We start from the raw sequence: 18514 nt of genomic DNA, 5'->3' as shown, positions 1-18514 counted from the left end.
CATCAGTGATAATTCATGTGCGCCCCCCCACACCCCGTAAGCACCGTCCTGCATCCCAGCTCTGAGTCCCTCCCGCCCCAACTCCTCCTGCTGAGGGGAGCCCGACACTGCCCCAGCAGCAGCCGGTGCGACTGGCCCAGGAGCTGCCTGAGCTGCTCAGGCGGCTCCGGACCGTCCGGGCTGCTGCAGAAGTTACGGAAAAATCACGGAATATATGACCTCAGTGACAAACATGGAGCCTTAGTTATGACAGACAATATAACATGCAAGTATTACATAAAGTGTCAAGGAGGCGCCAGGTTGCCCTCTCTTTGTATGGAAGCGCTAAAGCTCTGGAACTGGTGCATTTCCCACAATATTGCAATATCAGTAGCTTACCTACCAGGAGTACTCAACAGTGGACAGTCTCAGCCACAAATTCCCACATGACCACGAGTGGGAGATAGACTCAGAGATACTCCATGACTTACTCCGACAATGGGGGACACTGATGATATTTGCTATTTACCAGAACAAGAAACGTGCATAATAATGCTCCAGAGTGGGCATCAGCCAGCAGTTTGTGGCGGATACTCTCCTTCTCTCATGGGAGAAGGGCCTTATTTATGCCTTTCCCCATTCCCTCTATTGCTGAAAGTCTTGTTGAAAATAAAAAGAGAAAAAGCAAACTTCATACCGATTGCTCCCACCAGGCCAAGACAGACATGGTACCCTTAGCTGGCACAACTGGTGCTGTGTCCACTGATGACTCTTCCAGCCACTTCTTACCCCCTCTCCCAAAATGAGAGATGTACTCTCCATCCCAGTCTACAGATATTATGGCTCAAAGCCTGGCTCTTTCATGGTTCCAGCACATAGAAACATCATATTCTGAAGAGGTATAGTAAGTGATATTACACAACAGGAAAGTGACTACCCCTTGTATTTACCTACAGAAGTGGACTGGATTCTGGATCTGGTGCCACTCCAAAAGAGTCACCCTGGATATGGTTACTCTACCTGTAGTCCTAGTCTATTTGCTGAATTTCAAGAAATCAGGATTGCCTTAGCTGGTTGAAAGTACACTTAGCAGCCATAGTGACCTTCCATCAGTAGGTAGAAGAGTACTCAATTTTTTCTCACCTACTACAAAGAGGTTTTTCAAGGCCATACTAAACTTCTTTCCACAATCTAGGCTTCCTACCCGACAATGGGATCCCAATCTAGTATTAAAAGGACTGACTAGATTGCTCTTTGAACCCATGGCCACTTGTTCTTTAACTCACTTTTTCATTAAGATGGCATTCCTGATTGCCATTATCTTGGCAAGAAGGATAGGGAGACAGCGGCCCTGATGGCGCGTTCCCCCTTCACAGTATTTTTTCCTGACAAAGTCACACTTAGACCACATCTGAAGTTCAACCCCCAAAGTCACTTCCACATTTCACGTGAACCAACTCATTCATTTTCCAACCTTTTATCCCAAACCTCACCAGGATAATAGGGAAGCCATGTTCCATATGCTCAACGTAAGGAGAGCCTTGGCGTTTTAGTTGGACAGGACAAGAGTTTTTAGAAAATCTCCAAGTCTCTTTCTTTCCATCGTGGACAGGTCTAGAAGCAAAGCGATTTCAGCTCAAAGACTCTCTAAATGGGTCTTGGACTGTATCAAACTCTTATCAGATTCACAATTTAGCACTCCCATCTACAATCTGCACACATTCTACAAGATGGGTTTCCTCATCCGTTGCCTTCTCCACGGATATCCCTGTATCAGAAATCTGCAGAGCTGCACATACATTTTGCAGAACACTATGACATCCTGGGGGAATCTGCTGCAGATGCATCATCCATCACAGACTCGACTCCAAACCCCCAGCCTCCAGTGGGGGATATTGCTTGGGAGTCACCTACAGCGAAGCATTCATAGAGACACTACTTGAAGAAGAGAAGAAGTTACTCACTCTGTGCAGTAACAGTGATTCTTTGAGATGTGTGTCCCTATGGGTACTCTGACTCACCTTCCTCCCCTCTATTTCGGAGTTCTCATCCGTACAGTACAATCTGCAGTAGAGACGGAACTGAGGAGCGTTCACCTGCACAGTGCTGGTTAGCCTCGTGGCAGACCACAAGGGGGAGGCAGTGCATGCACGGGCTGAACACATACTGCTACTAACATTCTCCAATCAGCAGTGCAGGGACGCAGATACACCTACAGTGGAGCATCCATAGGGGGACACATCTTGAAGAACCATCATTACTGCACAAGGTGAATAACTTCTTCATATTGGAATTTGTAATCTCCGTGGACCACTCTTCTGTATGTAAGATGAGAATAGGTGAAAGAGCGCTCCATTATGCGTAGATGGCAGTTCTCCAGGTCCTGACACGCTGTCAATGCAGTCCTAAATTGGGCAAAATTTTGGCTCCCCTACTATGTAAATTACATCACCTGTGATTAAATCTATATTGAGAATTGAAGGGCAAAATGCAAACTAAGTTAAGCCTATAAATGTGTTAAACCACCCATGAACCAGGTTGTAGAGGGCAGAGATTCGTTTTTTTCCCTGTGAGGCATCAGGTGCTCCATGATCTATTACGCCTGGGTTATTCCTCCTCCTCTTCTGAGCAGGGAGCTCTTTTCTTCCTCCCTACCCCCCCCCCCCAAAAAAAAAAAAAACAACCAAAAATACAAGAAAACTTCCCTCTAGCTTCACAATGTAGTTAGTAGCAAGAGAAGCTATTCAGCTAAATGATTGCCTCACTTGAAGAAACAGGAGGTTTCGCTATGCCTCTGTCTCCAGGCAAGAGCTTTTTCCATTTTTTCTTTTTTGGTCTTCTTGACGCCCCCCGTTGGCAGAGGGTTTTTGAGAGCAGCAGTCTGCCAGACATTACCTGTTTGTCCTCCTTCACAGTGTAGCAGATCCAGCTAAGATCAAAGGGGCTTCTGCTTGCAGCCCAGCGTACAATAATGCACCACCTCTCCCACTCTGCAGTAATGTGGCAGGCAAACTTTCAGCTACTTGAGACAGCTTTGCAGAATCTCCAAGCCAGTAGCTCCTTGCTACTCAGTGTCCCCCGCCAAGGTGAAACCTGGCAACAAGGGCTGACTCAAACAGCAGCAACTAAGCAGGCAAGCCTTTAGTTGCTTGGAGTGGAAATTAAGTAGCAGGAGCTTGTTTTTTCAAAATGCCATCTGGGATGAATTATGGTATCCAGGAGTTGTAACCCATTGCGCAGGATGCCCTGTCGATTTCAGCCTGCCATAGTAATCAGGTGTGTTGCCCCAGATGCTTCAGAAAGGGTATGTCTACACAGCAAAGAAAAACCCATAGCTGGCCTGTGCCAGCTGACGTGGGCTGTGGGGCTGTTTCTCTGCTGTGTGGAATTCCAGGCTTGGGCTGGAGCACGAGTTCTTGGACCCTCCCATCCCGCAGGGTTCCAGAGCTCGGGTTCCAGCCAAAACCCAGAAGTCTACACAGCAGAGAAACAGCCCTGTAGCCCAAGGCCAAGTTGTCTGGCATGGGCCAACAATGGGTCATTTTTTGTTGTGTAGACATACCCAAAGATCCTTAGCTAGTCCTTGTTGGTATCTTGAACGCTCTCCTCCTTGCTTCAAACAAAAAAACCCCCACACTCGAATGGCTCCATTCCCCATATTTAGTACCAGTTACCATTACATCAGGGCAGGCTGAGGGTTATGTGCACAGATATTTGTTCCCCTGACATCTCCTTCAGAAGTGGGTTTGTGCAGCATGGTCTAGCCTGCTTTTTCTCCATATTTCAGTCACTCCTTTCACTTGTTTTGACTCAGAGTCAGCAGAGCAGTCTGTCCTATACTGCCAGCTTGCTGGTGACAGTTAACCCTCTATTCCCCAGGCACCCTAATGGGGATGTATCTGTGTGGCCTAGTCCTCCATTTTACGATTGCTTTCGCTGTTTTTTATTTTTCATAATATGCAGCAAAGTGACCTAGCGCACACTTCTAACCTGTCAATGCCAATAGATCTTCTAAAAAAAGAAAAGGAGTACTTGTAGCACCTTAGAGATAACAACTTTATGCTCAAATAAATTTGTTAGTCTCTAAGGTGCCACAAGTCCTCCTTTTCTTTTTGCGGATACAGACTAACACGGCTGCTACTCTGAAATAGATCTTCTGTTTTCTGTTTGGCCTCTCATAGGTCAGTATAGTCTAACCTAGACTGCCTTCTTACCACACCTACTGATTGCTTTTCTTACCAATCAGCCTAGCCCCCACTGTCAGCCTGCCATGTGCCAGTAGACCACCAAAACAGTTGAACTCTTCAGGTTGAGGTGCATCTCCTTCCACTTTCACTTCATGCCAGATCAGCCTACCCTGCGACCTTATTGAATCTGACAGTAGCTTTCATCAAGTGCTATTGCTGAATGTCTAGTTCTTATACCATCAACCTGAGTGCTTCAGTGGACAAGTCAAAGGACAACGATTCTGCACTAAAATGTCAGCATCAAGGGAGGAGAGTGCACCATTTTGTTGCAAGATGTAAAACCAATTCAGCAAAGTTTTAAAGCACACACAGCATTACTTCACGAGTTTCCAGCATGAATGCTCATGCCCAACTCTGGTCTTCATCATTGGTATCATCTCCTACATTTTTAAAGGTTTTTTTTTTTTCTTGCGAGGGGTAGGGGGGTGGTCTGAGGGGGAGCATTCCTGTTTCTTCTGGAGGCAAATCATAGGCTGGGACACTAGTAATAGATGTAGCTGCCTACGTGTCAAATTCTTTTCTATAGAAATATGGAAAATCTTGGGATTCCCTCATACTGGGTTCTGGCTTTGCTATAAGTCTTTTCAATTTTTTTCTACAATAAGTGAATAAGTAAAAGTACTTTTTGCCAGGAGATGGCTTAATCATTCATAACGTATGTTAGTCAGCCCATATAACTTCTTCTCAGTTTGTGTATTTGGTGGTGGAGTTGGAGAGGCTATCAGTGCTGTGAACAGCTCCACCCGATGGCTGTACGTTGTAAAGCTAGAGGGTGGGGTGTGTGTTTGTTTCTTAAAAAAGAGGAGAGTCTGTGCTTGGAAGATGAGGAAAAATAATCCAGTTGTAATAGATCATGGAGCACCAGGTGCCCACTTCAGAGAAGAAAAATTACAGGAATGTAAGTAAATTTTAATCTTGACTGTCTCTTTTTAAAGAAATTCTCCTCCCCTGTTCTGTGAACTCTCCTTGTTACTTCCTAGTTCAATGAACATATCTATTGCAGTCTGACATCACAAATACCAGAAGCCTTGTTGCAGCCTATCCTGTTTGTCTTGTCGCAAAACAATGCACATTTATTTTAAAAAGTTGCAAATACAAATTATTAACATAAAGTTAAAATTTGCAGTTTGAAAACAGACCTTCCTCTTACCTGCTGTGCCCTGATTTTATCCCCTTAAGGTTCTGTGTATGCCTTTACTGTATTTGATTTAATCATTAATTCCTGTGTGCAGGTTAGTGACGATTGCAGGATAGATATGTAGTCCTGAAGCCATGAATAGTAGTCTTGGCAAGCAAATTAACCTTTTAAAGGGATATAGTTGGATAAAGAATAATTTATATATTTAAAAATTCATTACTAATGTTAAAATTGGAACAATTTATAACTTCTAGTTTACTGTTTCCCTCTTTGCATTTCAACTTTAATTCTTTGGTTGTACTGTAAGTTGGTTTCTAGATAATCTTATTTTGACTCTCACATGCTAGCATATTTTAGCAATATTTGGCTTTTCATATGCCTTTGGAAATCCAATCAAATTACGGTGGGTGGGATGTTTCTATTGACGCTTAAAATAAACATTTCTGATAAAATATATTTTACGAAACCATACATTTTAACTTAAATAATGACATTGTTTTTATTTAAAATATTTGTAATTTTTAAATCATTATGTGGATTTTGTTAAGTCAAGATCTTAATTTAACTAAAAGTGTGTGTCTGTGATTAAATAAATACATCATGCACTAATAAATCCTAACAGTGATACAGAACACAGGAGTAACTAAAGAAATATTATGTTCCTTATTGTAGAGTAATATCAGGTCGTAATTAGAAGGAAACACCATGGAAAGAGGTTAGGAAAATCTTAATATTCATTCCTAATGGATTCTAAAATGACACCCCTTTCTTTCATGTCCCAATAAGCTTGTGTCAAGCAGACTATTTATCCATCTCTGGTTCTGAGTGCATGTTCGGGTAGACAGCTGACCAGTGCATTGGACAGGGAGACTAGAGGAGACTTGAGAGGCTCTGAGAATTATCCCTGTGTGAAAACTCATACATAAGGATTCCACTCTTGCATATAGGTATCTCTGGCAAAGAGGAAAGGGAATGAACAAAGTAAAAGCTTCTGTGGAACTTCATAACAAAAATAAATGGTGGCTGAGATGCCATGGAAAATTTAATATTGTTTCTGTACGTCGTGTTTCATATTAATATCTTTAAATTACTTTCCTATTCTTTAAACTGTTTTTAGATTTAGCCCAGTTAATTTGTTTAGTTACACCATAATTTTCTGTAATGTTCTTCTTTTATAGAAGATGTTTACACTTCCTGCTATTTGTGTATGCTGCTGAATGCTCTTAGTGAATGTTGCCCCTGTATTTCATGTTCTAGTTTGAAGCTGCTTGGGTGCTGACAAACATTGCCTCTGGAAATTCCCTTCAGACTCGGATTGTGATTCAAGCAGGAGCTGTCCCTATCTTCATAGAGCTTCTCAGCTCAGAGTTTGAAGATGTACAGGAGCAGGTAAAAAACAAGAGTGATATCTTTGTGTCTTCCTAGGCAAGGGAGCAGGAGCTAACCTAGCAAGAAAATCAGATGCTTCTGGAGGGAGGAATGAACTGGGAGGACAGCTTTGTATAATTGCCTGTTTCTGTGGTAGATGTGGTAACTTGCTAGCATGTGCAGTTGTAACTGCCCCCTCTTACTTTTTCAAAATGGTATGTTTGACAGTCATATACCTGTTATCAATGAGTGAATGTATGTCATCTCTAAAAATAGATAACACTTTCCTACCTTCCACGGAGGTGTTATTGCTTTGTTTATATTTAAATTGGTACTTTAGAAATGTACAGTTCTGGTCGTTGTTTTTCTCCTGTAGGAATGAGTAACATTAACCAGTGTTTGCTGTGTATCTATTATATGTCTTAGGAGAAAACGTTGTGAAACAGAAGATATCTTTAAGGAGCTAGTAGTGCTCTTGGTAGGATGAGACTAAAATGGGATAATTCAGTACTCAATCTTCATTCTGTACGTGATAGTTAAGTATTCTGCAGACTAAATTAATATATTTAAAGTCTATAAAGGGCCATTATGATGATCTAACTTGATTTCATGCATAACGTCGGCCAAAAATTTCACTCAGTTATTTCTGCACAAGCCCATAACTTGCGTTTGAGCTAAGCATATATTTTAGAATGACATCCAATCTTGATTTGAAGACTTCAGGTCGTGGCAAATCCATCACATATCTTGATAGGTTGTGCCGTGGGTTAATTACTCTATTTTAAAAACGGCAGGTTTCAGAGTAACAGCCGTGTTAGTCTGTATTCACAAAAAGAAAAGGAGTACTTGTGGCACCTTAGCGACTAACCAATTTATTTGAGCATGAGCTTTCGTGGGCTACAGCTCACTTCATCGGATGCATACTGTGGAAACTACAGCAGGCTTTATATATACACAGAGAATATGCAAAAATACCTCCTCCCACCCCACTGTCCAGCTGGTAATAGCTTATCTAAAGTGATCATCAAGTTGGGCCATTTCCAGCACAAATCCAGGTTTTCTCACCCTCCGCACCCCCCCCCCCCCCAAACTCACTCTCCTGCTGGTAATAGCCCATCCAAAGTGACCACTGTCTTTACAATGTGTATGATAATCAAGGTGGGCCATTTCCAGCACAAATCCAGGTTTTCTCACCCCCCCAGCCCCCTCCAAAAACCACACACACAAACTCACTCTCCTGCTGGCAATAGCTCATCCAAAGTGACCACTCTCCCTACAATGTGCGTGATAATCAAGGTGGGCCATTTCCAGCACAAATCCAGGTTCTCTCACACACACACCCCCACACACACAAACTCACTCTCCTGCTGGCAATAGCTCATCCAAACTGACCACTCTCCTTACAATGTGCATGATAATCAAGGTGGGCCATTTCTAGCATAAATCCAAGTTTAACCAGAACGTCGGGGGGAGGGTAGAAAAAAACAAGGGGAAATAGGCTACCTTGCATAATGACTTAGGCACTCCCAGTCTCTATTTAAACCTAAATTAATAGTATCCAATTTGCAAATGAATTCCAATTCAGCAGTTTCTCGCTGGAGTCTGGATTTGAAGTTTTTTTGTTTTAAGATAGCGACCTTCATGTCTGTGATTGCGTGACCAGAGAGATTGAAGTGTTCTCCGACTGGTTTATGAATGTTATAATTCTTGACATCTGATTTGTGTCCATTTATTCTTTTACGTAGAGACTGTCCAGTTTGACCAATGTACATGGCAGAGGGGCATTGCTGGCACATGATGGCATATATCACATTGGTGGATGTGCAGGTGAACGAGCCTCTGATAGTGTGGCTGATGTTATTAGGCCCTGTGATGGTGTCCCCTGAATAGATATGTGGGCACAGTTGGCAACGGGCTTTGTTGCAAGGATAGTGTTGGGTCATCCTTCAGGATAGGTTGTAGATCCTTAGTAATGCGTTGGAGGGGTTTTAGTTGGGGGCTGAAGGTGACGGCTAGTGGCGTTCTGTTATTTTCTTTGTTAGGCCTGTCCTGTAGTCACATAAACACCACCCTATACCGGAAACTTACTGACCGCTATTCCTACCTACATGCCTCCAGCTTTCACCCTGACCACACCACACGATCCATCGTCTACAGCTAAGCTCTGCGATACAACCACATTTGCTCCAACCCCTCAGACAGAGACAAACACCTACAAGATCTCTATCAAGCATTCTTACAACTACAATACCCACCTGCGGAAGTGAAGAAACAGATTGATAGAGCCAGAAGAGTTCCCAGAAATCACCTACTACAGGACAGGCCTAACAAAGAAAATAACAGAACGCCACTAGCCGTCACCTTCAGCCCCCAACTAAACCCCTCCAACGCATTATTAAGGATCTACAACCTATCCTGAAGGATGACCCAACACTCTCACAAATCTTGGGTGACAGGCCAGTCCTTGCCTACAGACAGCCCCCCAACCTGAAGCAAATACTCACCAACAACCACATACCACACAACAGAACCACTAACCCAGGAACCTATCCTTGCAACAAAGCCCGTTGCCAACTGTGCCCACATATCTATTCAGGGGACACCATCACAGGGCCTAATAACATCAGCCACACTATCAGAGGCTCGTTCACCTGCACATCCACCAATGTGATATATGCCATCATGTGCCAGCAATGCCCCTCTGCCATGTACATTGGTCAAACTGGACAATCTCTACGTAAAAGAATAAATGGACACAAATCAGATGTCAAGAATTATAACATTCATAAACCAGTCAGAGAACACTTCAATCTCTCTGGTCACGCAATCACAGACATGAAGGTCGCTATCTTACAACAAAAAAACTTCAAATCCAGACTCCAGCGAGAAACTGCTGAATTGGAATTCATTTGCAAATTGGATACTATTAATTTAGGTTTAAATAGAGACTGGAAGTGGCTATTTCCCCTTGTTTTTTTCTACCCTCCCCCCCGACGTTCTGGTTAAACTTGGATTTATGCTGGAAATGGCCCACCTTGATTATCATGCACATTGTAAGGAGAGTGGTCAGTTTGGATGAGCTATTGCCAGCAGGAGAGTGAGTTTGTAGGGGCTGGGGGCGGAGGGTGAGAAAACCTGGATTTGTGCTGGAAATGGCCCAACTTGATGATCACTTTAGATAAGCTATTACCAGCAGGAGAGTGGGGTGGGAGGAGGTATTGTTTCATGGTCTCTGTGTATATAATGTCTTCTGCAGTTTCCACAGTATGCATCCGATGAAGTGAGCTGTAGCTCACGAAAGCTCATGCTCAAATAAATTGGTTAGTCTCTAAGGTGCCACAAGTACTCCTTCTCTTATTTTAAAAATGTGCACCTTTATCCCTAGTCTGAATTTATCAAACTTCAGCTTCCAGACATTGGATGTTGTAACTTTGTCTTCTCAATTAAAGAGTCTTCTATCTTCCCATGTAGCTACTTATAGATAGTGATCAAGTAACCTCTTAACCATCTCTTGAGTAAGCTATATAGATCAAGCTTTCCTAACCCTTTCACTATAGGGTATGTTTTATCACCCTCAAATAATTTGTCCCTTTTCTGAACCTTTTCTAATTTTTAAAAAATCTTTGTGATTTGAGGCCACAAGATCTGGACACCATTGCAGTAATGGTCTCTCACCAATGCTGTATACAGAGGTGATACCACTTCCCTTCTTATACTTGATATTTCTTTGCTTATTATATCCAAGAATTTAATTAAACCTTTTAGCTACAGTATCTCACTGGGAGCTCACATTCAGCTGATTATCCGCCATGGCCCATTGCTCTTTTCAGAGTGACAGTTTTCCAGGATACAGTTCTCCATTCTATATGTGTGACCTACTTTCTGTGTTCCTAGATGTATGACACTGCATTTGGCTGTATTTAAAATGTATGTTCAAATCAGCCCATTTTGTCAAGTGATACAGATCACTTCATATAACTGACCTATTCTTATTATAGATGGTGTTGGTAGTACTGCATATAATTAAGGTTGCCTAACATTTTCCATTAGAAGACCCTGTTTCCAGTTGCTTACAGCTTTTCCAGACTTAGGGTGTCTTAAAAAAATTTCATGCTAGAAGGCTATCTCCAGCTTAATTGTTCTGGAAAGTTTCAGGTAAAACAATGTAGCTGATTCAGAGAACAAGATTAGGGAAAATGTTATGTTAAAAATCCTTATAACCATTTCATTGAAAAACTCCCGTGCCTCCTGTTTTTTGAGCAGCCACTGGAAATTTGTCAGGGAGTTTGCCCTAATGTCAGGCCTGTGCCTTCTGTTGTCCTTGTGAAAATCCACCCAAATTTGGCTAAGTTGTAAGCCTTTGAAAATCGGTTTGCACATACTCAGAGGTTTGTTAAAGGCAAATGGCATTATTTTCCAAAATTCCATCTTCACTAGCATGCGCCACCCCCACAGAGCAGTTTAGCATACTACAACCCCTGTAGGCTGAGCAGCACCTTCCCTGCAATTGTTACTCGTGGTATTGAACACAGGAACTCAGACTAGGGAGATTGTCTCCAGTGCTTTCAGTGCCACCCCAGCTGACACTCAGGCACCATGGAGGAAGAGAAATCAGCCCGATTCATATGTAGCGAGATGAGTGGGGGTGATAGATGAGTAAAGGGGGACTGGGCAGGAGTTTGAGGAGTGTAGGGAGTACAGGGAGCAGAGAATGTGACAGAAGCTGTTGGGGAAGTGGTGTTAGAACAGAGAGGTATGGGGCAAAATGATTTATAGCCACTAGAGCAAACACCCATCGGGGGGGGGGGGGGGAGAGAGCTCAGTGGTTTGAGCATTGGCCTGCTAAACCCAGGGTTGTGAGTTCAATCCTTGAAGGGGCCATTTAGGGATCTCGGGCAAAAATTGGGGATTGGTCCTGCTTTGAGCAGGATGTTGGACTAGATGACCTCCTGAGATCACTTCCAAGGCTGATATTCTATGAACTTGGAATTGAACCAGGATTCTTGAGTTCCTACATTTCTCTGAACATAAACAGCCCTACTGGATCAGACCAAGGGTCCATTTAGCCCAGTATCCTGCCTTTAAACAGTGGTCATTGCCAGATGCTTCAAAGAGAATGAACAGAACAGGGCAATTATCGAGTGATCCATCCCAAGCATCTGGCAATCAGAGGCTTAGGGATACTCGGAGCACAAGGTTGCATCCCTGACCATCTTGGCTAATAGGCATTGATGGACCTATCCTCCCTGTACTTAGCTCATTCTGTTTTGAATCCAGTTATAGTTTTGACCTTCACAACATCCCCTGGCAATGAGTTCCACACGTTGACTGTGTATTACGTAAAAAAGTATCATAGAATCATAGAATATCAGGGTTGGAAGGGACCTCAGGAGGTCATCTAGTCCAACCCCCTGCTCAAAGCAGGACCAAAGTACACCAGAGCCTCACTAGAATGCACGTCTGTATAGCGCGAATTTGCATATAACGCACTTACAGCCATGGATCCCAAATTTAATTACTTTAATTGCAATTCATTTTAACGCGGTCCCCGCGCATGGATCCCAAATCCCGTGTTCTAGTGAGGGTCCAGTGTATTTCCTTCTGTTTGATTTAAACCTGCTACTTATTAATTTAATTGGATGACCCCTGGTTATGTGTGTTATGTAATGACACTTCCCTATTCACTTCCACACGGTCCATAATTGTATAGACTGCTATCATATCCTCCTTAGTCATCTCTTGTATAAATTGAACAGTCTCAATCTATTTAATCTCTCCTCATATGGAAGCTGTTCCATACCCTTACTCATTTTTGTTCCTCTTCTCTGTACTTTTTCCAATTCTAATATATCTTTTTTTGAGATGAGGTAACCAGAACCGCATGCAGTATTCAAGATATGGGTGTATCATGGATGTATATAGTGTCATTATAATATTTTCTGTTTTATTATCTATCCCTTCCTAATGGTTCTATCTTTGTAAGGTTTTTTTGAATGCTGCTGCACATTGATGGATGTTTTCAGAGAATTATCCACAATGGCTGCAACATGTCTTTTTTTGAGTGGTAATAGCTAACTTAGACCCCACCACTTTATATGTATAGTTGGGATTATGTTTTCCAATGTGCATTATTTTGCATTTATCCACATTGAATTTCATCTACCATTTTGTTGTCCAGTCACCCAGTTTTGTGAAATCCCTTTGTAACTCTTCATAGTCTGCTTTGGATTTAACTATCTTGAGAAATTTTACGACATTTGCAAACTTTGCCACCTCACTATTTACCGTTTTTTCCAGATCATTTTTGAGTATGTTGAACAGCACAGGTCCCAGTACAGATCCCTGGGGGACACCACTATTTACCTCTTTCCATTCTGGAATTGAATGACAAGGGATGGAGCTTATGTTATACTATGTTATTAGCAAGTATCTGTGAGACCCATTGGTAAAGCCTCTCATATCCATCTCTTGTGGCTGGTGAGAACAGCCTACTAGTGTTACCACTTATTCTGTTAGCTCTAATGATACAGATCTGTGCTGTGGGTTTAAATGTCCTAACCCTGCTGATGACCTGTGCAGAAGTAGTCATGTTTCAGCATAGTGGAACTTTGGGTGGGGGGTTTCAGTTTACTAAAAAAAAGAACAGAAAAAACCCCCTCCCAGCCTACCCCACACACTACCAACCAAAAACTGGACACCACATTCCAGTAACAGCTGCACTAGTGCCAAATACAGAAGTAATATAATCTTTCTACTCAAGATTCAACTATTTACGCATCCAAGCAATGTATTTGCCTTTTTGGCTACAGCTCTTCTAAATCATTGACTGTTAAATAGTGTTGAATGAAGAGCCGATCTCTGAGGGACCCCACTAATGGTATGTCTACACTAAGAAATTAGGTTGATTTTTTAGGTTTCAGAGTAACAGCCGTGTTAGTCTGTATTCGCAAAAAGAAAAGGAGTACTTGTGGCACCTTAGAGACTAACCAATTTATTAGAGCATAAGCTTTCGTGAGCTACAGCTCACTTCCTCAGATGCATATCGTGGAAACTGCAGCAGGCTTTATATATACACAGAGAATATGAAACAATACCTCCTCCCACCCCACTGTCCTGCTGGTAATAGCTTATCTAAAGTGATCATCAGGTGGGCCATTTCCAGCACAAATCCAGGTTTTCTCACCCTCCACCCCCCCACACAAATTCACTCTCCTGCCGGTGATAGAAGCTATTACCAGCAGGACAGTGGGGTGGGAGTAGGTATTGTTTCATATTCTCTGTGTATATATAAAGCCTGCTGCAGTTTCCACGATATGCATCTGAGGAAGTGAGCTGTAGCTCACGAAAGCTTATGCTCTAATAAATTGGTTAGTCTCTAAGGTGCCACAAGTACTCCTTTTCTTTTTTGTTGATTTTTTAGAAATCGATTTTATACAGTTGATTGTGTATGTCCCACTAAGCGCATTAAGTCAGAAGCGTGCGTCCTCACCACTGTGGTTAGCATGGACTCACGGAGCGGTGCACTGTGGGAAGTTATCCCACAGTTCCCGCAGTCTCCGCTACCCATTGGAATTCTGGGTTAAGCTCCCAGTGCCTAATGGGACAAAAACTGTCACGTGTTGTTTTGTCGTCAGTCTCGCCTCGCTCCCTCTGTGAAAGCAATGGCAGACAATCATTTCACGCCTTTTTTTCTGGGTTACGCATGCAGATGTCATAGCACGGCAAGCATGGAGCTCACTAAGCTCACCGGTGCTGTTGCGAGCATTGTAAATGCCTCATGCGTTGTACTGCAGTATGTACAGAACCTGGCTAAGAGACGGCAGCATGAGGACGATTGTGATGAGGACATGGCCACAGATGTTCCTGGAAGCATGGGTTGTGGCAGTTGGGACATCATGGTGGCAGGGGGGCTGGTTGATACAGTACCTCCAGGAGAGCTTCATGGAGATGTCCCTGGAGGATTCCCACTCCATCCCCAGACATGTTAACAGACTTTTCCAGTAGCTGTACTGGCCGTGAATGCATCCCAATCTTCAGGGCAAATCAAACATTAAACACTATTGCTTTTAAACCCGTACTGTAGTTACAAATGTGCACTCACCAGAGGTGCCTTCTCCACCTTCAGGGTCGGGGATCCCGCCTTGGGAGGGTATTGGCTCCAGGATGATGAAAAGGTCCTGGCTGTTGGGGAGAACGGATTAATCGCTTGCCTGCTGCACATTCTGCTCCTCCTCCTCCTCCTTCTGCTCCTCTTCCTCATCCACTAAATCCTCCTCTGTGTTGCGTGAGACTCCCCGCTTGCAGGTGTCCACGGACAGTAGTGGGGTAGTAGCAGGATCCACCCCTAGAATGCCATGTAGCTGATCATAGAAGCGGCATCTGTGGGACGCTGACCCAGAGCAACCGTTTGCCTCCTTTGTGTTTTGATAGGTTTGCCTGAGCTCCTTGACTTTCACACGGCACCGCTATGTCCCCCTGTTGTAGCCTCTCTCCACCATGCCCTGTGCGATTTTTGGCATATATATTCGTATTTCTCCTTTTTGATCGGAGTTCTGCCTATGCAGATTCTTCTCCCCATAGAGCAATCAGATCCATTGTCTCCCGTTCGCTCCATGCTGGAGTTGTTTGCGATTCTGGGGGGTACTGTATGGTCACCTGTGCTGCTGAGCTCGCCACGCTGAGCAAACAGGAAATTAAATTCAAAAGTTCCCGGGGCTTCTCCTGTGTACCTGGCTAGCACATCGGATTTGAAAGTGCTGTCCAGACTGGTCAAATGGGAGCACTCTGGGATGGATCACAGAGGTGCATACTGTCGATTTGCGTCCACACTACCTCAAATTTGACCCAGCAAGGTCGATTTTAGCGCTACTCCCCTTGCTGGGGAGGACTACAGAAGTCGATTTTAGGAGCCCTTTAGGTCGACGGAATGAGGTTGCTTGTGTAGACGCATTCATTATTATATCAACCTAACATGGCTAAATTCGACCTAACCCTGTAGTGTAGACCAGGGCAGCACACATGCTTGTAGATGATTTCCCAGTTACACTTTGAAACCTATCAGTTAGCTAGTTTTCATCCACACTGATTTTGTATTATTCTAGTTTTTTAATCAGAAAGCTGTGTGGTACCAAGTCAGCTGTCTTACAAAGCTCTGTTGCATGGATACCAGGGTGGATTTGATTTAAATTAGTGATTTAAATCATGATTCAAATCAGTTCAGTCATGAAGACTCAATTTAATCATGGATTTGTACATAAAAGTGCATTCTTGTTGGTTGTTATAACCTTAATACATATTCTTCACAACTAAGAGATAAATGTAGGTTTCATTTTTAGAAGTTACACACTATACATTTTCAGTGATTTATTTTGAAAACTTTGCAGATTAGTTTTACAGCTATATCAGAAAATGAATGGTTGGTTGGTTATTTGATTTACCAAGGGTAATTAAAGCAGTTATTTATGAAGTCATTGGGAGGTGAACTATCTCCAGTTCAACAGGTTAATCATTAATATTTGGAGGATTTTGTTGCCATGTTGTATTAGGAGGAGAACATCACCAGACAGACATTTAAAATGTTTTATTTGGCTAAAACAACAATATTATGTATTCTGGATTTTTTTCTTCAACAGCAAACATGTAGTGTTTTAACAAAACAAGCATATGAATTTTTGAATGTAGTTAAACATTCAAGATTTTTAAAATCAAGTTTGTTTTTGTTAAAATTGTTTTTAACTAAGATAGTTAAATGAAAAAAGAAAAGGAGTACTTGTGGCACCTTAGAGACTAACCAATTTATTTGAGCATAAGGTTTCGTGAGCTACAGCTCACTTCATCGGATGCATACTGTGGAAAGTATAGAAGATCTTTTTATATACACAAAACATGAAAAAATGGGTGTTTACCACTACAAAAGGTTTTCTCTCCCCCCACCCCACTCTCCTGCTGGTAATAGCTTACCTAAAGTGATCACTCTCCTTACAATGTGTATGATAATCAAGGTAGGCCATTTCCAGCACAAATCCAGGGTTTAACAAGAACGTCTGCAAATACAGACTAACACGGCTGTTACTCTGAAACCTGTCATAGTTAAATGAAATATTTTTTTAAAAAAAACAAAAATTAATTTGACTGGCAGCCAGGTCAATATGAGAAACTTAAAATATTGGCTTCTCCAGCTAACTCAGTTGTCTTCACCTTCGTTTTCCTGTTTGTTCAAAATCTGGAAAAGAAAAACAAGCTTTCCTGCTTTTTTTATGTCCCAAACGATTTCTCAATTTGGAATGAATTAGTCCAAAGGAAGAAAATATTCTTACAACACCAGCAGAAGAAGCTACTACTGTTAAAAGTGAGATTATCACTTCAACAGTCTCTCTGAATCCAAGTGCTTAAGTGACTTCCACAAGTTCACTGATGTTTTAAAGAAAATCACATAATCAGCAAACATATATATTTCTTGAATGGTTCGTATTCCCAAACTGGGTCTCTTTTAAGGCCTGCTGCCATTATAGGTTTACCCTTCTATTGAGAGAATGGTATGGTAGATCTCAAATCAATGAAGGCTACACTCGGAATGACCTCAAGACTCCTGGAATATGCTGCTCACAGTTTCACTTTTTTTTTCTGCTGACTGTCCCTCCCTTCTCACATTTATCTCCAGATTTCTTCTCCTTGTCCAGATCTATTCCGCCCCCAACAATCTTCTATTCATTGTACTTTTTGAAACTTTGCACTTTTAGAGAGAGGTAAGGGACTGACTCTGTGTACACAAATTTGCAGAGGGACAATAGAGTTGAGGTCTGTTATTTCTCACCTCTGTACGTTGTTTGTTTATTTAAAAATATTTTTGCTGTTAACAAGCATGTTATGTTATCTCTGGAGACACAAATCCACAGTTTGAGAACTGCAAAACTAAGCAGGTCTGATGGTATCTTCTAGACTGGGTACTGAGTCCCATTGGGTAGATAGAAAGATTAACCTAAATAATCTATACAGAAGCCCCTGGAACTCCATAAAATTGGATTCCTAATCCCTGAACTATTGGAACTCATTTACAAAACTTTTCTTAAACATTACATGAATATATTGTCTCATATTATGAAATTAAAATTTATAATCCCTATTCCATGATATCTTTCAGCTATAATGTATCTTAATTAAAATATCTTTAGAAAGGTTTTTTCCTCAAAAAGCATTTTATCAAAAAAATCAGTTTTTTAGGGGTTTTTTTTGGTTTTGGGTTTTTTTAAAAAAATCTTTGATTTTTTTTTATCCACCCTGATGGACACTATTACCTTTATCAGTCAGACTGGTAATCTCATCAGAGAAGTTATCAAATTAATCCCATAAACCCATGTTTTTAGTACTGCGATGAATTCCTCCTTATCTGTCAAGATGACATCTAATATAGAAATCACCTTGCTGGATGCAACATTTCTTGACTTAGAAAACTGTTATCTGTACTGTTTAGAAATTCCAAGGAGCCTTCAGTACTGGGAGCATGAGACCTCCAGCATATGCCACTTCAACTGAAGTCCCCCATGATAATGCAGTTTCTTTTCCTACACATTACACAGCAGCTTAAGGACCTCCCAATAGCTACTATTTCCAGTCAAATGAGTTTATGAAGTTGGGAGCTTTCTTGGATGAGACCTAATATTGTGCTTTTAATTTAGACAAGTAGACCTCACAACTGTCATAGCATCATTCCCAAAGTAAATTTAAAAAAAAAAATAGCCAGTCCTTGGGAGTATTGATAATCTCAGGACAGAGAAGTCACATC

General features: G+C 42.0%; 1 protein-coding gene across 12 annotated transcripts in view; it reads left to right on the top strand.

Annotated features, from left to right (window-relative positions):
- KPNA1 (karyopherin subunit alpha 1) overlaps positions 1-18514 on the top strand; it is a 181911-nt gene that overhangs the window by 85956 nt on the left and 77441 nt on the right. For all 12 annotated transcript variants that reach the window (XR_012154830.1, XR_012154829.1, XR_012154835.1 and 9 more), the window contains one exon: positions 6622-6753. Coding sequence is in view for 7 of the 12 variants with exons in the window: in XM_073310977.1 (XP_073167078.1) it covers positions 6622-6753 (132 nt within the window). In the remaining 5 variants the exon portion in view is untranslated. The remainder of the gene's footprint in view (positions 1-6621; positions 6754-18514) is intronic.

Source organism: Lepidochelys kempii, chromosome 1 (genome assembly GCF_965140265.1).
Source record: "Lepidochelys kempii isolate rLepKem1 chromosome 1, rLepKem1.hap2, whole genome shotgun sequence".
NCBI classification, from domain to species: domain Eukaryota; kingdom Metazoa; phylum Chordata; order Testudines; family Cheloniidae; genus Lepidochelys; species Lepidochelys kempii.
This window is presented reverse-complemented; position numbering and strand designations above follow the sequence as displayed.